General features: G+C 39.9%; 1 protein-coding gene across 15 annotated transcripts in view; it reads right to left on the reverse strand.

The window, feature by feature from the left end:
- The window catches only part of MAP2K5 (mitogen-activated protein kinase kinase 5), a 245,052-nt gene that overhangs the window by 55,426 nt on the left and 164,732 nt on the right, over nucleotides 1-24,894 (reverse strand). For 6 of the 15 annotated variants that reach the window (XM_001496608.6, XM_014733756.3, XM_070270032.1 and 3 more), the window contains 2 exons: nucleotides 6,150-6,176; nucleotides 5,806-5,838 (listed from right to left, as the gene is read on the reverse strand). The exons of 4 other annotated variants lie outside the window; for them this stretch is intronic. In XM_001496608.6, the coding sequence (XP_001496658.1) occupies nucleotides 5,806-5,838; nucleotides 6,150-6,176 (60 nt within the window). Of the gene's footprint in view, nucleotides 1-5,805; nucleotides 5,839-6,149; nucleotides 6,177-7,885; nucleotides 7,973-24,894 lie in introns of all 15 variants that reach the window. 5 more of the 15 variants (XM_070269987.1, XM_070270008.1, XM_070269969.1 and 2 more) reach the window with 1 other exon arrangement.

Here is a 24,894-nt window from a genome sequence, read left to right on the forward strand (position 1 = left end):
GTGGGATGCCACCACAGCATGGTTTGATGAGCAGTGTGTAGGTCCACACCCAGGATCTGAACATGCAAACCCCAGGCTGCTGAAGTAGAGTGCACAAACTTCACCACCATGCCACTGGGCCAGCCCCAAGATCTTTCTTCTTTGTTTTTGAAGATTGGCCCTGACCTAACATCTGTTGCCAATCTTCCTCTTTTTTTTTTCTCCCCAAAGTCCCAGTACATAGTTGTATATCCTAGTTGTATGTCCTTCTAGTTCTTCTATGTGGGGCGCCGTCTCAGCATGGCTTGATGAGTGGTGCTATGTCCGTGCCCAGGATTCAAACCGAAGAACCCTGGGCTGCCGAAGAGGAGTGCATGAACTTAACCACTACGACACTGGGCCGGCCCCCCTTTCTTCTTGTATAATGCAGGCATTTACAACTAAAAATTTCCCTCTGAACACTGCTTTCACTGCATCCCATAAGTTTTGGTATACTGTGTTTTCATTTTTGCTCATCTCAAAGTATTTTCTAATTTCTCTTTCAATTTCTTCTTTGTCCCATTGATTATATAGCAGTGGATTATTTCCACATATTTGTGAATTTTCCAAATTTCCTTCTGTTATTAATTATCTGTTTTCAACCTCCGGGATCCCTTGGCTCCTTGGCCATCTGTCTATTCAGTCTCCATACTCTGTAAATGCCACTGTCCTCTATCAAAGCCCTGTGTTCACCTTCCTTGGGAAGCCTTCTTAGAGTAAGCACGTGAGATAAACTCTTCATCAGACCTACCTAGATGTTCTAATAGAGTGCTATGTCACGTCATCCCTGACACCAAATCCTTCTCCCTTTCTAGCCACACCAGGGAAGAACAATCGGTATATCTGAATTATTCAGCTAGCATCTTAGACAATTAAGCCCACTGTTTGTCTGTACACTTGGCCCAATTGTAGGCCATTACCGACCACTAAAAGTTTGTGCTTATATTTCAGAATCATTTTGGTATTTTACAAATCTTGTAGTTCTTAGTAAGAAATCAACACTTTCATGTAGAAGATATTCCTGATTGGGTATAAAACATGACTTACATGAATCCACTTTTACTAGTAAAATGAATAAATAAACAGAAGCATAAATCAGGGATTTGCTAATTGTCCTGCTGAGCACCTACAGATGTTAGATAGAAATTTATTTTTAGTTGTAATATGCTTGAAACATATATATAGTCAGAGTAATAATCCATTTCCTGGTTGTCATATTTCAGACAACCTGAACATTCTGAAACACATCTGTGAACTCAAAAATGGTTCACAACAAAGTTTCAAGTCCTTCTGCCTGACATTTACTTTTTTCCTTTCTTATTTCTTTTTTTTTTGAGGAAGATTAGCCCTGAGCTAACATCTGCCACCAATCCTCCTCTTTTTGCTGAGGTAAGATTGGCCCTGAGCTAACAACCATACCCATCTTCCTCTATTTTCTATGTGGGATGCCTGCCACAGCATGGCTTCATAAGTGATGCAAAGGTCTGCACCCAGGATCTGAACTGGTGAACACCGGGCTGCCAAAGCGGAATGTGTGAACTCAACCGCTGCGCCACTGGGCTTGGCCCTCTATTTTTTTCCTTTCTTGACCTGACAAACTTTTACTCATCCTTTAAGACCAAGCTTAAATGTCACGTTCCCTGAGGGGCCTCTCCCAATCCACTCACAGAACAAACCTTCTCCTGGCAGAACAAACTCTCCTGTCTCTGGGTTAAATGGTATGCACCCTATACTGAACAACAATTATTCATTTCTGTGTCATATCTTTTCCAAGGCTTTGGACTACTTGGGGGCAGGCCCAAGGGAGAAGTCCCCACTTCAATCTTTGCAATTCCCAGCATGCACCTCAATCCACTGATGGCCCCCACTAGCTGGCTCCAGCCAGTCTGGGACTGGGGACTTAGATATCACTGCTGTATTCCCACTGGCCACATCCCCAGTGTGGCCAGCCCCTTGTTGCTAGGCAAACTGGGAGCTCAGGCACCAGGGGAAGTGTTAGATGGTTACATAGCCTCCTGAGTCCCAGCACATTGTGTTGGCCCAGGATTTGGGGCTGTGCTTCTGCTTTTCTATCCTGACTCAGAGACCTAGTCTGCAGTTGGCCTGGGTGCTTTGCCCAGAAGCTCAGTTGTGTCTAAGCTTGGGGGCTGTCCTGATCATGGCTGGTCCAACTCGGGCTTGCATATAGTGGGCACTTTTCATAACTATCTGTTGAATGACTGAACATAAGCCCACCTATTTTACTTCAGTAAGGAGGGCTTCAAGCCTGTCTCTCTTCTCAGATGAGTGTGTTTGACCTTACACATACCACTTGGGTATCTGATTTCATTTGGCACCTTCTAGTTTTGCCAGGGTCACTATCAGGAGTGGAAAGACTGAAGACAGATGGTCAGGTCACTGGGGCAGCAGGCAGTCACTGACAAGAAAGGGGAGTGACCATAGGAAACAGAGGCGATCACAAGAGAACATGGGAAAAGTACCAAGCAGATTAGCACAGCCATGTAGGGCCCTTGTGCCTGGGAGCAAACGGCTCTATACATCTCAAGAGGCCCATGCACATCACTGAGAGCCAAGGCCAAACATACTGGCAAAATGGTTGGTAAAATTCAGTGAAAGAACAAGGCAAGCCCCACACAATTCTATAGCCCTGGAGGGCATCAACACATCAAAGTTTAGTTCAGTCCCATTTTCAAAACAAGGACCTGAGTCATCAAGAAAAGGTTAAATGATAGTCACTATACTCTATCAACAGGCTGCCAAGAGCAAATACATTTTAGAAACATTTCTTTCCAAAACTGCAAATTTTCTCATTGATGTTAGAGCTTAAAGTAGTAAATATCAGTTATGTAGACCATAAGGGCCACCTTATTCCCCAAAGATATCAGATAGCTAAGGCATCACAGCACTCAGAGGCAGGCAGGGACCTAGAGAGGGCCTGCTACACAAGGGTGTTAAAGTAAGAAGTTCTTTTGAGAGAACTCAGAGGCATCAGGTGGTGTCTTTAAGACATCACTCATATCCCAAGTGAGCCAGGTCCAAACCAGATACTCCACTCACTCCAAACTCCACCCACCACAATTAAAGTGGATTGCCCAGATTTCTGATTGGAGCTTGATTCTCCTGTTACCTCGGCTACCCTTCCAGTTCCCATTCTGTGGTTCCAGTTTCATGTTCATGATTCTCACTCCTCTGTGTAAATTTTGGTGTCTTCTATTTGGACACCTGGTGGCTGACTCTGGCTTTGTCCCACGATTCCACCTCCTGACTCCCAGACTGGCTCTGACGTCCACTTCTGGCCACTCTAGGGCTGCCTCCTGCCCACTTGTCTCGTTTTACTACTTCCTCACCCTTTGTCAGGCCATGCCAGGAGGTCAAGTGCATCCACATAATAATGAAGTATGTTACACTGGGCTTTGCTCAGCTATTTTGTACATGACTCCAAATGCTCCATCTTGTTTGAATTAGGCTCCCTCAGGGGTGGTACTTTTTGATCTGACTTTAATAGAAACAGTACATACTATCAATAGATATCCATTTCACAATCAGGTATGTCCCACTCCCAAGGAGTAAAATGGCTCAAATCCTGGCTGGTTATATGCACTCAGGAATAGAAGCCCTAAAAGTCAGATGCAAATGAAGACAGACAGTTAATTGCCTTCTGGGCTCCAGGTCTGGGCAGACTTAGCCCTAAAAAGCCATTACAGAAGACGTTCTTAAACTTTAATTTGCAAAGAGTGACCTGGGAAGCCAGTAAAATGAAGATTCCTGGGCTCCACCCCTAGAAAGTCTAATTTAGTGATCTGGGTCCAAGAATCTGCATTTTTAACATGAGCCTTAGGTAATTCTGATGCAGTTAGTCCTTTCTCCCTTTGAGAAACACAGTATCACAGCAATGAGAAATCTGGCAAACAGGGGATAAACACAGTAATTAAAGGACCCCTCAAGCCTTTCTTACCTAGAAGCTATGGTGCACCTTGCCTAAGGCAGGTCATCTGGCCAACTCTTTCCTAATATTCTTACTACTGAACATCAGCTCAGTTCTAAGACCAACTTATGTTTGTTTTAGTAATGACAATGTGAAGTTCCCAAGTTTCCATAAAGAAGATATTTTAATATGTTTTTAGTGTAAGTGGGAATAGGTGTCTAAATTATATTTTTCTCTTAAATGAGGAAGAAATGTTAAAAAAAAACCCATTTAAATTACATGCTGTTATCCTTCATCACATAGGCTTTCCCTCCTTAGACAGAACATCTCCCTACAATAATTTCAAAAGTCTCAGGATTTTGCCCAAATAAGTAAAATATTTTAAATTTAATAGCAATCACTGCTACTTTAAATAAGACATGGAAACATCCATTTCATGCAGAAATCCTTCAAATTAGCTCTCTAGTAAAATATATATTATTGGTGAAGAGTGTCTGCACCCCAATATTTGATGCCAGGAGCCTGGCAGGCAGAGAACAGCAGAGTCCAGGAGCAGGGCAGGCTGTGCCTTAGACCGGGGAGGCCAGGTTTCTCTGGGCAGGTCCCTAAGCAATCCTGGAGGGGGACCTCAGGAAAATCAGTTTAATTGGGAGGATTCTGATGTGGATAGGATGCTTTTGGAATCTAAGATGACAGAAGATGTTGATGAGCTGTTACATCCAGGAGGCCTGTCTGATATTTGAGAAAATGGGGCCTCCATTTGTTTCAGGACGATGCCTTCATTTTTGCACTAACATGGTTTATGGCTTGCAGGGGATATATGGACTGACTGATGCAACCATTAAGGATGTTAGAGCCCCATTCTTACTATTATTGTGATATGTGTACACATTTGTTTTTTTCCTAGGAGGATCTTTATTTTTTCTCCCAAATCTCATAACTGGTTATACAGATGTTTAATTGAGAGGAATAATTATGAATTACGATTTGTTTTTTTCTTTCAAACTTTCCTATCTGAATCATTCATCGCCTTCATTACAAGTGTTTTAAATATTGTAAAATTAAAGTTTAAAAAAAACCAATGCTAGTAGGTAAGCCCAAGCCCAGAGAAACTCAGTTTTTAAACATTAATGTTTCTTAATTGAGAGTCTTCTGTACTATAAGACTGCTAATTTATAGAAAAAAGGAATTTAAGTCAGAATCAGAAGTAGAAAAAGTTGACTGAGAAAGAAATGAAGGTAGATTAACTCCATGAAGTCGAAGGGACAGTGGAGCTCCACCGATCAGGGTGACCAGAGAGACGATAACTTTAAAATGGGAGAATACTAGTTAAAAGCACAAAAAGTTAGGAATCTATTTTGGGGGAAATGCCTAATTAGGAAATTAAAGCTGAACTGTTGAGCTAGAGCTTTTGAACACTCTTATCACTCTGATATGCTCTGGGTAAATAAAGCAAGGAAGACAAATTTTACCCAGCTTGTGTGTGCTATTCAACTCTGACCCTTGCCTACTGAATGACTTTAAATATCTGTTATGGAAAAAAAATGATACTACTTTCATTTCTAGCTCCATCCCCATCTGGCCAGGGAGAGGATAAATTAATATTATCGTGTTTTGTCTTTAGGGCTTCTGACACCCCCAAGGACCAGCCCGTGGGACAGTCTGTTTTGGCAGGGATTCTCAGGCAGAATCAGAAGAGCAGGATTCAGGACAAGGCCAGTTCACGTAACACAGCTCAGAGGCATACAACACAACTTGCTCCAAGGATGTTGGGCATTGTGCTTCATTAGGAAACAAAATATAAGCTTTCCACACCATTAGGAATGACTTTAGGAGTGAAAGCACATAAGACGATGCCTCACCTCATCAACAATGCACTGCAGAAGCTGGAGAGGCTGCGATGGGGAAGAAGAGAGGAAAAAGTATTAGCCTCTATGCAATATCCTTACAGTGGAGTGGAAAGAAAAAATCATTAATGCAATAAAATACAGCAAGATTAATCAACAACAGCAAACTCTTATAAAAACATCGACGCTCAGGATGTTCTATTATTTCTAATGGTACCTAATCTAATACAGGCAGTTAAAGGTTTGCATTTTCTTCAAAATGCAATTTGCTAAGTTTAAAACAAGGCATTCAAGCATGCAAAGGAAGCAGCCATCAGGAAAAAGAAAAGTGAATTTTTTTCTGAACTCATAAAGCTTACCATTAAAGATCCCTGGTTTTTCTGAATCTGAAAAAAGGCAATATGTAATTAGCATGTCATAATCAAAATGACTCACTTGGACACATTATGATCACTGAGAGAAAATTATTGCATTGCTGGTGGCAATTTGTGGGCATGTGTTAACACAATTTACATAATGAAAATACACAAATGTTAATAGCTCGCTTCTCATTTATAGGCGAAAGTCAGCAGAATGTTAATTTCACACAACACTTTTTAGTACCCTCCAGGTTGTATTAGAATAGGGAGAAAAACCATAATCCATTTCAAAAGGCTGTTTACGATTCAGATATAAATAATGTTTTATATTGCTAGATTGTGAACACTGGGCTTAATGTTGCAATCATTGCTAATGTTATGAAGCTCACTCTTTTTAAATTAAAAACCGATTTATTTAAAATTGAAATTAAATCATAGTCAGAAATTAGAATTTTGGATTCCTGCCAGTGTCTGCTCACAATCCCCTATTTTGTGAAGAAAACTTTAATTATGTGGTTGAAGTATCTGCCTCTAACTCAGGAGTGGGGTGAAGATTCCACCTTTTCCAAAGTTCCCTCAGCCTGTTTCCAGGGCAGCAATGCTCTCTGGGAAAATCAAATCCATGCAAGTTTTACACTGTTTTTCAGGGGATAAAAGCAGAAAGTTAAGCATGCCTGTTCTGAAGGCCGGCTGCTCACAAATCTAACACCAGTAAACCATATCTCTTAGAAAGGTACTAAAATGTGACACCAAATTAATAAAACATCTACTTAGCAATTAAAGTATTAAACACTTCAATGACTCCCTTCCCCCCGAAAAATGCCTACGGTTATCATAAACTCAATGAGAATGGAGTCCAGGTACTCAACTTCCTAAGAAGAAAAATTTCAGGAACCAAATACAACTACTGAGGGGTCAGTTGTTTGCTGGAATAACTGAGCTCCAACCAGCTGGGAAAATAAGGGAAAATAATAATAGTCCCTAATATGTTTTGAATGGTGCTTTTAAAAGTTCCTTCACATACACACCCTCATGTGATCTGCACCAGCCCTGAGGTTGGCAGGGATCATCACCTCTATTCTATGATGAGAAAACTGGGCCTCCCAGAGGATGGTGCAGGCCCAAGGCCTCAGGAACAGGCTATGGTTGAGCTGCGGTTTCTCCCATGATCCTTTTTCTCCAGCTTCTGCATTGTATCTGCTTACAAGCACGGCATTATTTAAAAACAATTGGATTTGCATATATTTATACTTGGCATGATGAAGTTGATAAATGATCAATTTTGGCATATGGGCTCTTTTCACATAGAATATAAGCTGCTCAAGGGCAGCAGCTATCTTTTTGTATTTCTTCTGCATCCACATGGCTGATCAGCAGATCCTTCCACCTCGTGCTTGAGTGTTTTAAAAAGTGCTTTCCCATGTTATCATCTCAGCTGAACACAGTGCCCACTCACAGCTGCTCCTGGCTCCTCAGCACCCACCTCCCCAGCCACCACTCCCTGAAACCTGTCCCAGGATGACTGGTTCTTCGTCTACTTTGACAGCTCCTACTTAAAGCTGTCCAGAATTACTGCTGCTTCCTGTTTCTCTAGCCAATGAGTACTTCTGGATAAGGCTCTGCAGGTAAAGATTTACATTAAAAAGGAAGACAGAGCTGTTAACTACCACCCTGGAGTGGTTAAAGATTTTAGTAACAAGCCATACAGCCGGGTGGCATAGTGGTTAAATTCTCACGCTCAGCTTCAGTGGCCTGGGGTTCATGGGTTTAGATCTCAGGCATGGACCTACACACTGCTCATCAAGCAATGCTGTGGCAGCGTCCTGCATAGAAAATAGAGGAAGATTGGCACAGATGTTGGCTCAGGGCCAATCATCTTCACCAAAAAAAAAAGAAAGAAAAAAAAAAGAAAATCTTGACCATCCCAGGTAACTTCTCCTATGATACAAGATGCCTTTGGTGTTTGCTTACATTTTTTTCAAGACCACGTGGGATACTCCCCACCCCCACCCCCCACATCCTTAGTAAGATGTATCTACTTCACCAGGAGGGTTGTTTATAATGAACAAATCCATTTTTGACATCAAAGAGAATGTTTTTCACAAATTTTCAACAGTTCGGGGGATTACAACATTCTCTGAGGAAAACATGCAGTGAACATTCTGAGTAAGATGTTTCAAAATGAATTTAGGAATGGATTGTGAGACATTGCTACCAGTAACAGGAGCTGTGTGAACCAAATGGACTGATGGGAGGACACTTCCTCAAGAAAGGAGATTTTAGAGAATGTCTCCACTCTGTCCTATTCTGTGGATTAAAAGCATGGCTTAAGACAAATCTGCAGTATTTTAATGCTTCCTCTTCACTACAAGAAAGGGAGAAACGGCAATATCAAAGTCTTTTTCTTATGATCTTATAACTACACTGTTTTACCCATGTTTTTAAAGAGAGATGTTGTTACCAGGTTTTATTACACAGTTTTGATAGCAACATATTATAAGAAATCATCTTCATAAATTTTGTATTAAGGTAGCAGTGCCAGTACCTGAAATTGATTCAAAATGCTTAAGATACTCAATTACCTTTTAACACTGTTACACAATGCGGTGACTTATATCTTCTATTTCACAAGAATTTGATGATGCAACATCATTGTAATTGATTCATTTTCTCAATTAAATAAAGCTACTGTGCTTTTCTTTATATAAATGCCACATAGACCATAGAGTTAGATGTATTATCTCCTTTCTCTGTCTCAGACATATTGCCTTAAAGGATATATTCTGTTCCTCTGTTAATTCCACCAGAAAATTTAACGCCACAGTCATATTTTTCAAATTCTGAACTGCCATGTACTCAACTGTATTTATATTAGGCATATTTTTCACGGCTAAACTCTTTGTTGTTTATCTTTTTCAAGATCACATTACTGTACAGGCACAGCAACCATAAAACAGATCCAAACAAAGTCAACCTCCAGTCACTGCCTTTGCTTTTGCACACAGTTCATGAAAAAGTGAAGCCCCTAGTTTTATAGCACATTAAAGTGGTACTAAGGGTACTCAATATAAAATCTTAGCTTTGTGAATGCCTCTCTTTATTCTGGGTCTGCCTTCCAAACGCCGAGCTGTGGGAGCAGAGTTCAGAGGAACACAATAATGTTGTTAGGGCTGACGTATTGCCTGCCCTTCACAACATATGAAATGCTGTTTACAACTAACTTGTCCAAGTCCACATTCTTGCTGGTACATTTTGCTTGTGTTGAGTTTTCTATGTCTAACTAATATTTTTGGACAATAACAGAACAATCATTGCTCCAGTCATACATTTTGCTAATCAGTCTCTAGAACTACTAGCATTTTGATACACTAATTAGATGAATCTCTTCCCTCTTCTGGGCATAGCTTTTTCTTTCTTTCATCAGCTGTTAGGTCCAAGATTTTAAGCCACACTAATAGTGGATAGTTTTGCCTCATCCTGATATAAGACAGACCTTTATGTGTTTAAATGTGGAAGAATGACTTTATAACAGGCAGGCATAAATATCAGTTAGGTCTTAGAGTATTATAGAAGTAACATTTTCGTATATTTCCTTGCAAGGACCATAGAGTTGGCAACTAGAAAAGCTCCTATAACATGACTTATGACTTTGGAAAATGATCCTGGACAGGAAATTGCCAATGCAGAAGTTTGCTTGTAGGGCCTCAACGATTTAGGTAATGGCTCTGGTGATACAAAGCAACTCTGGAAGTCTCACATTATGCTTCCATCTCTGTAGAGGTACTTTTTACACACAGTGGTAAAACAGACCTTGCTACCAGCCCTTTCACATTATATTCAGAAGCACAATCAGAAAACTAAAATGAATCCACCTATGTAACTTAGAGAAGACACCAGCTATAGCTTTCATTTTCTCTTTTACTCTCTGAAATTATGGCTTGCCCTGCAGCTCTTGTCTGAGAGATTTATGTGTGACCTAGGTCAGATCTTCCAATATCAGTTGACAAATTTTCTCTTTACATATTTACTGCTTTTCAAGCTTGTGTTATTTTCTCTTAAATAGAAAAAAGAAATAGAAAATTAAATCATATGGTTGGAATTTTTAGAGAATATCTTTTTTATTTGTCGTGCTACTGGCATCACATTCTAGCTATGGATGTTGAATTCTTCATTTTTTAAAAAACTTCTAATTTTAGGAAGTGTGGCTATTTTGCAAAGACTCTCTTTTCAAATCAGTTGCATTAAGCAATAACCCTGACTAAATATAAACAGAGATTATGGTAGGTTGAGACTTCCATATTCTAAATGAAGAATAATGACCTAAAGAATTTTTGAAATGGAAGGGACCTCAGAGATCTAGTGCAATCTACTCATTCTGCTGTTAGGGACACTGAGGCTCCAAGGGAGCAGTGCCCAGGGTCACGGATAGAACCTGGCCTAGAAGTGGCTGCTGATTCAGGAAGCTGCCAAGTGTAGGGAAAAGACACCAATGTCAGAGTCAGAAAGACCCCTGGAATTCCAGCCAGACCCCACGGCTTCAGAAGCTCCCTGCCTTCTCTAGGCTCAGGACTTTTGTCTACAAAGTGAAGGCAGGAGCTAGAGGAGGCCAAGGGTTCCTCCAAGGTGGAGCTTCCCATCCAAGTGCCAGGATTGTCTTCCTATCCGAGGGAAAACTAGTTCCAGCGTTCAATCTAATTTTATCTGGCACTGTGTTAGGTGCTAAAACTTCGGGACGCACCACCTCCAATCCATTATTACTTGTGAAAACAAACTGCCCAAATCTCAGAAAGCCTTCAAGGAGAGGAAAAAAAAATTCACTTCCACATGACCACAAACTGAACACACATTACTCAGTATTACTAACTTAAAATAAGATTTCCCAAACAAAGGAGTGCTTTTCAAAAAGGAATAGAACAAAATTTACTCTAGCTAACTAAAAATGGGAATTTTAGCAAACTGATATTTTAGATACTGAACACATTATGAGACAAAATAAATGAACAATATATACTATTTCTAATAATATAAAATGAACAGGTATAATTCACTTGTGCCATCCTATCTCCTCTATTCATCAGCCTCTGTCTTTGTTCAAGTTGTTATCATGCCTGTGAGTCTATTGGTGTATCTTGGATAGAACAAAAACAAAAAATTAAGTCATAAGACTTATTTAAGCAAAAATAAACGACAAAACAAAAATAAGTCATAAGAGGGTTTAGCAGGGACCTACTAAACAGGGCATAAGAATGACTGGTTCTCACCGATTGGGAATCACTATAATTCCCACATTCAAAGATCCACTTACTGGCACCTTCTCTCTGCCCCACATCTCAAATTCCAGCCAGGGTGCTGCATTCAGGAGGGACCAGTTTCGAAGAGCTGAAACTAGATGTCCCTGAGTTTAACAAACAGCTGGGTGGGAAAGGAAGGTTCTGAGATGCCTAGAGGAGGGCACAGCTCAGATGGGACCCGACAGAAAATCATCACAGCCATAAATTAGATCACTTGGCTCTTACTGCTTCCCGAGTATCAAGGACAACGCATTTTCACACAAAATACAACAGCTGGAGCATCAAGGTATGGCATAACATTATTCATTTGCTGGATCTGCCAGTCAGTGAGCAGAAAAGAAAGGACCTGATTGCCAGTCTATACTCTTTTTTCCCTTTTGTATTTAAAATTGACACAGCTCATGTCCTACTCCACATAGGTATATAGGAGCCTTAGTAAATCATCCTCTGGGCAAATGTAAGTTTTAATATTTAGACCTGAATTTTGTGAGAAAAGCAGAGGCTTAGAAACCGCAATTCAAAATGATCAATGTGAATTACAAAATTAACTTTTTCTCTAATGGTATGAGGTCTGGCCAATGAGTCCATTAAGCATTTTCCTTTTGAAGATGATTTTAGACATTTGCTGTATCCAACTTTTCCCTTTTCTTTTTTCCAAAAAAGAGTGGTCTTATTTCAAAATCTAGTTTAAGAATATTAGTTATGTGTGTATGGGAACTGGGGGAAGATGTTGCTTTTTCTGAGAAAAGGCCTGTTGACCATATTCTACTTTTTAAGGTCAAATAAATATGCTATAGCAAAAGTTTTTTTAATGCATCAAAATGTTTGAAAGGGTTTTTTCTGGACCATCATTTAGTTTGCATCTCTATTAGCTTAAGTCCTCCCCACGACACAGAATCCAGAACGATGTTAGATGTCACCAAGTCCAACTCCTTGCCCTATAAAGAAATCCTCTTTATCATATTCCTGACAGGCAGGCATCCTGCCTTGGCTACGAGACTTTCAATGATGGATTCCAATTATTCTATCTTGGGTAGCTTAAATTGTTAGAAAGTTCTTTCTTATTTTGAGTCCAAACGTGTCTTCCTATAAGATGTGCCCGTGGTCTGGAGCTGCGGGCGATCAGGTCTAACGGCAGCTTTTTACAATCTGCAGACAGCTATCATGTCCCCATGATGTCTTTTGTCCTGAATGAACACTTCTCCTCCTGTGACCACTGCTATGTGTGGTTGCCCTCTGTCCTCGCCTTCTATTAATGATGATGCTCTAACAACATCCCCTGCCCCCAAGCAGCCTGTGTGCTTCCTGGGAAGATGACTTGACCCCCAGCTTTACGGGTGGGGCAGATGGTTCAGGCTTAACTAGTCAGCATCATCTAAATCCCCTAGGCACAGGGAGTTAAACTGTCCAATCAAAATGAAGCCTAGGGCCTCTGGTTGCCTGTGGGGAAAAGAGATCTGCTTAAAGCAGGTCGCCCCAGGAACTCCAACAGCCATTCTTGGTTTGTGAAGGGAGAAGATTACTTAGAGCCAAAAGTAACTTGTTGGATCAAGTTCTACCTAAAACTAGTAATACTTGGCTTTTCGGTCCTGCCATTTAACAAACTCTCCTTGTGGTTGAGGCAATTTTGAGTTGGGTTTTCTGCTACCTGAACGAGAAAGGTGCCTGGAAGGACCCAGGCAGGATTTCACTTTCTCCACCACCACAGTCACCTTTCTCTGAAAGTGGTGCCACATGTGTACCTTCCTCATAAAGCATGAGGCCCACACCTGAACAAATACCTGGATGGACTGGTTTACATCTTCTTGTTTTGGACACTATACACTATTTAGCAGAAACTCATGGAGGCAACAAGTGCCTTCACATTTTTTTATAGCCATATCACAGAGTTGGCTCAACTGAGAAAAAGAGAGAAGGACATAATCTTGGACTGAAAAAGAATTACTTCTTTCCTGTACTCTTCTATTTCTTACGTGTTTCATACCAACGGAGCATTTGAGAATCAAAATAAGTAAATGATTAAACCAATTATAGAATCTAGACAAGTCTGATGAAGTTTCTACCTATTGCTCTCCTCTGCAACAGAGAGAAACTGCATCCTTTTATTTTTTGACTGAGGAGAGGCACAATCGTAGACTTCTGGGGACTGAAAGGATCTTAAAGGCTTTTAAATCTGACCTAGCTCTCCACCTCACCTGATCCTTGAGTCCCTCCTTCATTACACCCCTGCCGACCAGGCTTTCATCTGAACGCATCTTGTGATGGGGAGCTTACGTCTTCTGACTGTCCATTCTACCTCTCCTTCCAGTTCTACCCTCCTGATGGCACAAATCTGTGTCTTTTCTTACATGAGAACCCTCAATTATCTGAAGACAACTATCACATCTCCTTGGAACCTTTTATCCTTCTGATATTAATGCTGGTGGTGTTGAGTGGGAGTACAAACATGTAAGAAAAAAAGGGGACAAAATTATTCATTTAAAGCGGCAAGATGAATTGATCCTTAGATGGAATCAGTTCCTTCTGATTCTAAAATCTACTATGCCAGCATGTAAAAAAGTAAAGTTAGACTAAATCATTAATTTATTGATTCATACATGTTTATCAAGTACGTGCTCTATGCCAGGCACTGTACTAGACTCTAGGACCCAGAAGTTGGATAAGATAAAATTGCTGGTCCACAAAAATGAAGTAACTTATCTAAGGTCCCTGAAATGTACTGGCAGAGCTAAGACTTAAAGTACAGGGCTTGCATTCTCCTCTAAACGTCACTCCATATTTGGATAAAACACAATTTGCTGGATGAAGGGTGGTGTAGATTTTTAAGACAGCTTCCTCCCAACAAGTGATGTTTCTAAGCATTGCAAGGGAGGTGTTCTTTGTGAGCTAAGACTCTATACATTGCTGCATTCTTTTTTTTAAACACGTCTATTTGACAACACTGTTTGGCCTGCTGAGATTCTGCGATAAGCTGCAATTGCAGCCAATACATGATTCATATGGGATCAGGAAGGAAAGAATCTTGAAACATAGTCCCATACAACCATGTTAATTAACATGTGTCTTACGGGCTTGACTGTAAATGAAATTCAAAATAGATTTAAAGAAAAGAAGTCATGGATCTAGAATAAACTGAACAAAGTTTGACTTTCATTTCAGAATTTTATTTTGCACCCCTCATATTGTGACATAGGTAAAATCAGGTTTCAATAAACTCCAAGAGAGAACTCGGGGAGATGATGATGAGAAGAATAGCTCAAGATGTGGAAAAGAGGAGGAAACTGCTCCCACAAGATGAAAGGAGACCACAGAATGCATAGTCCAGCATTTTTTTCAGACTCTGTTTACCAAATAATTCCTAGTCCATACAAGATATTGCTTAGACATGTTTAAAAAATTAGCAGATAAAAGTAGAACTGCTATTGTGTTTGTGTGTGCATGCATGTGTGTATGTGTTGGGGAGTAGATTCCCACTTACTCTATGTCCTGTCTTCCCATAATTCTGCAAATCGCTGACCCAGGACACCTCTATCATCTTCCAGATGAGGAAACTGAGGTTCAAAAAGAAATAAGGTCAAACAACTAACAAGGAAAGCCAGGACCAGAACTCAGGTTAGTTATGTGTGTGTTTGGGCAGAAACCATACACTGACAATGACTTAACCTGTCACTTGTTGGGTGTGTCATTTGCTGCCTCCCAGCCCCCTCTGCCCTGAGTCACTGAGCATTTCTAGCTGTCTGGTTACCAAGGAGGCACAGGGCTATCCAAAGGGGCTGGAGGGAGGCCTCTGGCTGGGAACTTTCTTTTGTTTACTGTATTTTTATAACTAGAACTAAGGCTAGAGTCAAGGTCTCCTCACACCCAGAATGGTGCTCTCTGCAACCTGTTTCTGAACAGAAAACAAGACAAGCTCTTTGGTCTTTCTTTCCTCCTCTGAGCTTCTTTCCTCATAAGACCATTCTGTTCCCCAGCTTTTCTCTCCTTCTCCCCTTGGTGGTCACCAACTGTAGACCCTGACAGTGTACAGCATAACAGAGTCCACACTTGGTTCTAACTGGTTGCCTCAGTTTCCCACAATCCTTTGGAAGTGACACCTTGGCTCTGTGCATAAACAGACAACTGCCTCCTTTCCTAGCTCCTAGAGGTCCCTGGGACCCTCTTCTACCTGGTGTGTCCTGGGCAATCTCCAGTGATAAATTGAATCAGCTCTTTGCTCCTTTTAGGCAACTCATTGATTTTTCAATGAACTTAGCTTGTCTGTTTTATTGGTACTAAAGAAGGTTGGGTTCTTAGTATCATTAACATTTTAGTTGAGGAAGAACTCCCAACCTCCCATTCATTAATCCAGAACTGTTAAACATCTAAAAAGTAATCTGTGCTCAAACAAAGCTCAGGCAGGTCTGCCCGCCTTTTAACTTGGATGCGAATGACCTCCTAGCTCCAAATCTACCTGTTTTCTATACTGAATGGTGAAAAGTAAATCAGTGGGGTATAATAAAAGTTGCTGTCTTTGTCCGTTGCTGCTGCTACTACCACTGTTGAGGGCCACTTTCCCCCCAGGGATCCATATCCACTAGCAATTATTTGGCAGGCCTGGAGCATCCTGGGACAGTAATTTCCATCTCTGCAGACACACCAGTTGGAGGCAGTACTTGAGTGGGTGGGTGTATATAATAAGGATGGTCACTTGGGCTCAAAGCCTCTGAGTGCCTTATCTCACTTTCTCCCCGCATCATCCCTCTAGAGTGGGATACACTCTGATCCTGTTGCCAAATAGTTGGTAATCACGAATGAGTCACTAAATGGCTAGGAACCCCCATTTCCTCCTCTAGAAAATAAAGCAGTTGGATCAGATCATTGTAAGTACTCTTCACATCCTGAAATTCTATGAAGCTGTGAAGTAGCAGGCAGCACCAATAAAACCTAAGGGAGAAAAACGGAAGGCCTTCCAGACCATAGAGTCTAAGAGGGAGAGAAGATGGCAAAGTCATCACTTAAAAGCCAGAGTGGGCACCAAGTTCATTACTTCAAACTTCAATTCTATTTCTAGGCTAAGCTGATTATTTAAAAATTATAATAGAATCATGGTCCCCAGTTACTGAACTAAAAATGACTAGATTCTGTATATAATTCTATATATTATGATTGTGATTGTGAATGATAAATTATAACTCAAAAAAGAAAGACTGTAAAGAAAGGCTCTTATGGGATCAGAAAAGTAATTCATTTTAGTCCTTTCTGGTGTGAGACATGGTCATATATTTCCAGAGCTACAAAGGTAAATCCCTAAAGTACTTTCTGGAAATATAAATAATACTAATATTACCTTGCTCTTGTTCACCACCTTATATTTTTCAGAGTGCTCTCTTAGGCATTAGCTCATTTGACCATGACAATTCCCACTCTCCTCCCCCAGCAGTCTAGAAAATGTCCTATAATGTGCCAATTCAAATTCATAGATGGTGGCAGGGAACCCCTCAGAGGCAAGAGCCAACTGACCTTACGGGCAGAGATCTTAAAATGCACTGATTTCCAACCTCAGACTGGCTCTCAGTCATCTCAAAGGGATTCAAACCCAATTTTACTATCTGGTCTCTGCGACACCTGCCATCTCCATCCTGACACACCACCTCTCCTCTACCATTCTTCCCTCCTCTTTCTTACTTCCCTCCAAGTCTTGCTTTAAAAGTTACCTAGGGAAATTCCTAAACTGTTAGGGAAATGAAAGTAACAACAGTAGTAGTACACTATCAGGTTAAAGTACTGGCAGGACACCAATTACACCATGCTGCTTTAGACCCGTATCTTTTACCAGATCACTCTCCTTTTGACTAGAATGCCTGCAAAGTTCTTGCCCGTCCTTCTAGCCTCAGAGCCTCAGCTCAAGCATCATGACTTCATGACTGTGAAACCTTCATGACTTCCTAAAGTGAGCTGACCTCTTCCTCTTGAGGCCAGAGCACACCACCTCCTGTTGGGTTCCTTTTATACCAACTTCCACTCATTTGTTTTATGTTTTCCTTTTCACTGGACTAGACTCTTTGAGAGCAGGGACCACATCTGTCTCATCACTGTACTCCTAGTGCTCAGCAGACTGCCAGGATAGAGCGGGTGCTCCAAGACAAATATGAGTTGAATAGAGATGTATGTCAAACACTAGTTTGGAAGGTGCTATAAAATCAAACCAACATGGGGTTAGTGCTTTAAAAAAAGACAGGAATCACTAACCTGCTGACTAACTACATATATCTCAATTGCGGTATCAACAAGTAATTTATCTTTAATGGAAAATGTCACAATTCTAAGCTAGCCACACTTCGGGGATAATTTTGCTTCCATTTCTGCTCTATTTTAAGGACATACTAGAAACCCACCTCCTGTCTTTGGCATAGGCTAAGCAAATAAAATTATGAGTCTTCTTGATAAGTATGAGATAGACATTGGGAGAAGAATTTGACACGGGCAATTAAGAAATTCCTGGGAAGAAGCAAATGTGTACAAGTGAACACCTTCATGTCACTTGGATTTCACCTCTGCATTTTATGGAACATAAAATCTGATTTTATGGCTTGAAATATCAGCATATTTTAAAATGTCTATAACCTAAATAGTGAGGATGAAAATAAACAACGAATTTAAACATGTAGGCTAGAAATTTGTTTAGGGAAAAAACTGCATGCGTATCACTCTTTTGGAATTTTGCCAATTAAAGGTGAGTACTCGAAGTTCAGGGTAATTTTCCACTACTGTTTTTTTCCTCTGATTAGAGACCTCACACAAAAACTAGATACTTATAATTGACTAAAATCTTTGATGGTCTGAACTTCAAAAAGTTCATGCAACAAAGGATAGATTCCAAATATCTCTTTTCAAAGAAGGCCAACTTTTTAGGTATTATTTTGCAATTCTAGGTTGGTCTAGGCATGATCAGTATATTAACACATCAATAAGATAAAGATATCTATGGTCTAGATTTAACATTGAATATAAAACAATATTAAATTATCAAAATTAGGATTAGTAATAATATAGTCAATGGCTTTTAAAACAGGAATAAAATTAGGTACATTTGGGCCGGCCTGGTGGCATAGTGGTTAAGTTCACATGCTTTGTTTTGGTGGCCCAGGGTTTGCAGGTTTGGATCCCAGGCGTGAATCTACACACTGCTCATCAAGCCATGCTGTGTTGGCGTCCCACATACAAAAGAGAGGAAGATTGGCACAGATGTTAGCTCAGGGCGAGTCCCTCAAGCAAAAAGAGGAAAATTGGCAACGGATGCTAGTTTAGGGCCAATATTCCTCACTGAAAAAAAAAAAAAACACAAAAAGCAAAAAACTAGTACTCTGACATTAGCTTTTGAAGTGTTTAATATTTTAAAACAGTTTTAAGAACGTACGCTTTCTACTCTATTATGAGACAAATACTCTATCCAGAGCACAATTTATTACTACAAAATAAATGAATGTTTAAAAGACAGTCTGTCAATTGAAAAAAAACCCACATTAAAAAAGCAGGTTTCCAAGCCAAGTCAAACAAAACATTTTCTCTTTGACAAGCTGCTTACATTTAAACGAAAACAGGGCAAATTTGGTCAATAATATGGATTGCATATAATAAAAAGGACCTTAGATCATGTTAATACAAGAATCAGAAAAGAGTAACTTCAATTAAAACCACCCAATTATTTAGCAAGTTTTCAGATACAGCAAATAAATTACTCTGTTTTAAATGAAAGTGCTCAGATAAGTAGCTTTTTGACCTATGAGTAAGTCTCACCAGCAGCAATTGCAGCTAAGCAAGAATCTGCTGAAGCAAGGCAAAGCCCCCAAATCAAACAAATGATATTAGTAATCAAAAAGCATTGTCAAAACATATTTCCCTGGTTAGTAGCAGGAGGTTCGGAGCAAATGGCACCTACAGCTTCCCTCCTACTCTGATGGATAGTGTATGGGGGTGAACACACATTCCTCTTACCCACAAAGAACTCCGGTATTTTGCTTTTAACAAGAGGATATTTTCATTTCTGTACCATCTTGTGAAAAAGGCCAGTTGTTATACTATTAAGAATGCACGTCTTTCACTTAAAATCCTCTATTATCCACTTATGTTTAACTCGTATTGGGATTTAAGAATGCCTCTTTATTGAGACAAGTAATATGTCATCATTTTGTTCAGCTAACAGGCCTGACAGACCCTGTCTCCTCGAGTTAAGAACAGTAGATCTCTATTTTGTACATTGGTGGCAAAAGCTGGCAGAATAAATGAGAATTAGCCAATTGGTAGTAAAGGTTTTTAATCCCAAAGATCCAGACTTTCCTTGTACCTTAGCCTTAATTATTCTATTTGGCCAGATGATGGTATATTTTTTTTCAATAAAAGTGATCCCTCGATTTGCAATAATTTCTTTGAATGCCATTCTTATGTATTTTTAACAAATAACATTGCATATACACTATACATCTCTTATGTTTTTGATCCTTTTTACTACTTATCATCTTCGTTATTTGAAACAGATTTTTAACAGATAATCTTGATCGTTACAACAATATCTTGCTTGCATTTTATTCAAATAATTCTTAAAAACAGCTTAAAAAGCCGTTTGGAATAACATCAAGCTTGCCATCAATCAAACGAAAAAATTCCGCTGGCGGTTGTATAAACATCAGATCAAGTCTGATGTCTTCAAGGATTTCAGAGTGAACCATAAAAAACTCCATTAACTTCTGACAAAGAATGCAAATTAATCACAACATGGGGTGAAATGAAATTAAAGGCTCTTTTCTAATCAATGACAAGGCAGGATGAAATATTTGTTACTCTCTCTGCACTCACAGACTGCCTAGGATGTTTGCACTTCCCTTGCAAAGCCCCAAATGTAAGGTGTGAGTACAGATTCACCCACAGTCACTGTTTAGCCCTCCTCCCCAGCCCCCACCCCCAGAGCTATCTGCTTACAAGTCGTGGAGATTCACAAAACACACTAATCATCTGAATCTCAGGTGCATCCAATTTGTTATTCACACTCTCCCATGCCAGTGAAAAGCCTGGCGCAGACAGATGCACCAGGAACCCTAAATGACAGTTTTGGCCTCCGGAAGTACGATCACTACAGCAAAATCTAGTACAGCCTCCAGGTGAAATGTCTGGAGCTCCATATGGAGCAGGGAAAATTAACAACAAGATGAAAATCACTGCAGCAGCGGGGAGTCGGAATTTTGAAAAAAAAAATGAAATTTAAAGATGAAGAAAGAGAAGTAATAAATTAATGGGGTGTGAAAACATTCAAAGCTTTACAATACCAGGGGCACTATTTGCTCAGATTTTTTTCCTTTTTCTAACTTCAGGTCATTTTGATGTAATTTATTAACCAAGATCAGGAATTGTAGCCAAAAGAAGAACAACATTTTTATACATGGAAAAGTACTTTAAATACATTTGTATCTGTAATATCTTCACTTTCCTGTGGCATGTTGCTTACCAAATTTCCAAATGCTAGAGTTGGCACATCCCCTGAGAAGTCTCCTTAATGGTTTTACTAACATCCTAATGCAGGGCACTATTGTAAAGTTTGAATGAAGGATGACAATTTTTAGCAGGCAATCTTTTTCATTTCTCCTAAATTATGGTGTCATTAAACAAACCATTGCCCACCATCATGTTTTTTAAATCAACTGAATTTGTATCTACATGATTAACTACACATAGCTCCAGTCCTTGTCCAGACCTGCACATCTTTCCAGATTATTATTAAAGCTAAATTGTTCAAGAAATTGAGATATTGTTTGCAAGATGTTTAAAAACATAATTTTTTCATTATCATATTGTAGAATATAATATGCTTCAGAGGCACCCAGAATTTAATGTCACTGGGGTCAGTGAGAGCTCAGGGGCTCTCCAGATCCCCCTGTCACTCTGCTAAAGACATGTTAAGAAGAGCAAAAGGGCTCTAGGGAGGGGTCTTGTCATCATCTGCAATGGCACAACCCCCCAATGTTCAGCATTTCTCATCTACACAAGAGGCCTCCCTAGGGCAGAGAAGGCAAACCAGGAGAAGGGCTTGGTGGGGCTGAGGGTAAAGAAGAGCAGTGGTATGAATGGCTAACCAAATTCAGAGTACACAGAGCCAGTCCAAGACCTAACTGTACCCCTTTATCCCTGAAGCAAGATGCCTCGCCTCTCTGAGACTCAGTCTGCTCACCTGGAGGCTGGGAATAATAGTCCCTGCAGGTGGGACGTACAGCCTGAGTCAGACAACAGAAAGCACTCTGGAGCTCGATGTCAGAAAGGTGCTAGACGAATCCAAGACATCATTGCTCTTCCTATTATTAGCTGCAGTAATAGACTGTGCATTTTTAGTGGCTCTTAACAATTTTTTCTATCGAGTCCTAAACCGTATGCCAATGAGGCTATGCAAACTTAAGGTCTAAAGGAAACGAAAATAGTATTTTAAAATAAATAAAAAACCAACCCACAAAACAATGACATTCATATAGAATGATTATTTCAAAAAAACTAGTCCTTTAACTTTTATGTTGGACCCAGGCCACTGACTCTCCCTGATATCTTCCCAATACCCCTCCTTCATCTGCGTCCCCACCTGATAACACAGTATGTCACCGGCAAGAAGAGGTGCTGCTAATGACGCTGTCAGCAGCACTGATGGCGGGTTTGGGGAAGAACAAGTCTTGAAGCTAGCCTCTCCTCCTCACTTTCCCCTCTGCTCATTTTACACTCTGCTCCAGTTGCAGCTGGCAGATTGCTGAGCACATCCTTTTGCAACCTTCAGTTGGCGATTAGAAATTTTATTTTGTGTTACAGCCCAACATCAGGATCAGTAGGGTGGCCCTTGGTACTTTCCTGAGTGGTTTCATATCCACAATCTTATTTGATCTGTATACTTCCTCTTCTCCAATGGGAAAGATAGGTATTAAGAACCTCATTTTAGAGACAAGGAAACTGAAGCCTCAAAGAGTTAACAAAGAAGAATTAAGGCCTGTGGTGACCAGAGAGTTTGTGGTAGAGCTGAGTTCTAATTCCTATCTTCTGGCTCCTGGTCCAGAGCTCTTTCCAACACTCCACCCTTCTTCTCAACTTGGTATCAGTGAAGCGTACCCAGATCTGGTGCCCTGATTTGACTTAGAGTTCAGAGCAGCAATGCCCTGGCACTGTCCCCAGTCTTGAGTACAGAAGGGATTCAAATCTATGTAATCTTAAGGATATACGAAAGGCTCATGTGTTCAAGGACCAGACCCCCGGATGACAATTGGGATGAGGCAGTCCTCAGTTCGGTAAATAGAACACTGTTTTGATTCTATGGCTGCTTTACAAAGTAGTGAGTTTCCTACCACTGGAGGTGTTCAAGTAGAGTGTAGATGTTTGCTTTCTGATATTGTAGACAGGTTTGATTCAACGATGTCTGAGATCCCTTCCAATCCTGAGAGTCTGTGATTCACTCTTGCCTACTCCATTTGGGATTCAATGGCACCAAACCAGCTGCAGTTCAACAACGAGCCAATCAGCCATTCTGTTTGCCCAATTTATGAAGGGAGGCCATCGCACAGAGTGGTTGGGGGTTCAAATAAGATAATATGGGCCAAAGAGAAGGTATTATCTCATAATCCAATTTCTGTGATACTATAAAAATAAACATTCTTCTTTTGTGCTTTATTTGAGGGCAAAAGGGAGGGTCAGGAAAAGAATTTATCAAGTATTCTTTCCTAATCTTCAGTCTATAGAACAAAGCCTGTAAAATAAACGCCAACTCCACCAAAAGTCATTATTGATTCTAGCAACAAAGTACACAAACTTCTGTTGAAAGATCTGGGAAACAGGCCTGATGGTATCAAAGCTGCTTCTTTTATTTGAAATAAATGTCCCAATCTGATGACAATATTCTATCATGACTTAAGGAATACAGTTTTCCCCCGACTCTGGCATAAAGATTATTGCTAACTAGGGAGCTCAGCACATTAGATTTTCCCACCTCCAGCTGACTGATCAAGTAAATGTATACTTAGACACTCAAGAAAACAATATTGCAAAGGTATTCAGTCTCTTCCCAAACTGACCAGAGCCTTCAAATGCTTCACTTGTCAAATGCAATGGCAATCCATTTCTTAGACTTATCACTTATCAAATCTCACTGATTAATTACTCTAAATATTAGGAATCTCAAGAATATAGCTACATTCTCAATCTTTGGCATTTTTATTAGATGGCTTACAAGTTTTCTACCAAGACTTGTTCGAGAGATACATTATTCAGGGTCTCTTCTCTTCAATTACAAAATTTTAGGGGATTGCATAAATTGGCCAAATAGTGAATTGTTTAAAAATTACTGACAGAGTAATAGGCTTACCAAGATAAATATTCTAATGAGCTATAAATCCTGAAAATGTGATTTTAATTTGATGGGCTACCTAGAGCTAAGCAACAAGGCTGTATATACTAAAATCTCACTAAATGCTAGAATGCATGCCAAGTGATTACATTTTAGAATTTTCTCTTTAAGGAAAAGATAATGTTTAAACAAAGAAGCCTAAAAATTTGAAAAATGAGATTAACATTCTTGAACCTAACAACTTGGAGAATTTCTCTTCCATTTATCTGATGACTCTAACTGTAAAAGAAAAAGGATACAAAAGAGACATTTCAGTATTTGAAGGGTCTTTAAATGCTCACATGGGTACCAGGAGAATTTGCTTAAAATCGCTTATAAAGATGGTGGAGAGAACGAGCCCCATCCTATTATTCAATAACCATGTTTGTGATGCATCTGCATAATCTAACCATGCATAAATTAGTATGTGTAATACAACACTTATTTGCATAATAATAGCAAGTTAATAGATGCTTAAAGAGCAGAGACCAACACCACCTTTAAATCAGACATGCCTCCAGGCACTTTGGCCTGTACAGACCAAGATGCCAGAAAAACAGTGAGCATCAACCAGAGGAAAACAGTCAAACCATTCATTTTTCATCCCTCTAGACATTTCACTTATTTCCCCACACGCACTGGGGAATCATTTTCAAATCACAAAATAGCTTTATATTTTAAGTGCTAGCATCCTTCTATAATAAAAACATTAAAGAAATTATAAAGATTATCATCAGCAATAGTAATACAATGGTTTGTTTTCTTAGCAATGTGGATAGGAAGAGGCAAAATTTTAGAAAGGAATATGTTCAAAATCACACCTGCATAAAATTTGGGGTCCGTCTACTTGCTTAGCAAAAATAATGACCTATTTAGATATTTTTACCATTCATCTCAATCCTTTAATTCAAATAACTTTAATTAAATCCAAACACTCGAATAGTGTATCAAGAACAGGCTGTGCCTCTCCCTCAACCTCAATCTGAGCACATGGTGCTGAGTGAGGATAAGGAAAACATCACCAATGTCACACAAAGGAAGAGCACGATGATGGCTTTCAACCTTTAACAAAGAC

The sequence above is a fragment of the Equus caballus genome, chromosome 1 (assembly GCF_041296265.1).
Source record: "Equus caballus isolate H_3958 breed thoroughbred chromosome 1, TB-T2T, whole genome shotgun sequence".
NCBI classification, from domain to species: domain Eukaryota; kingdom Metazoa; phylum Chordata; class Mammalia; order Perissodactyla; family Equidae; genus Equus; species Equus caballus.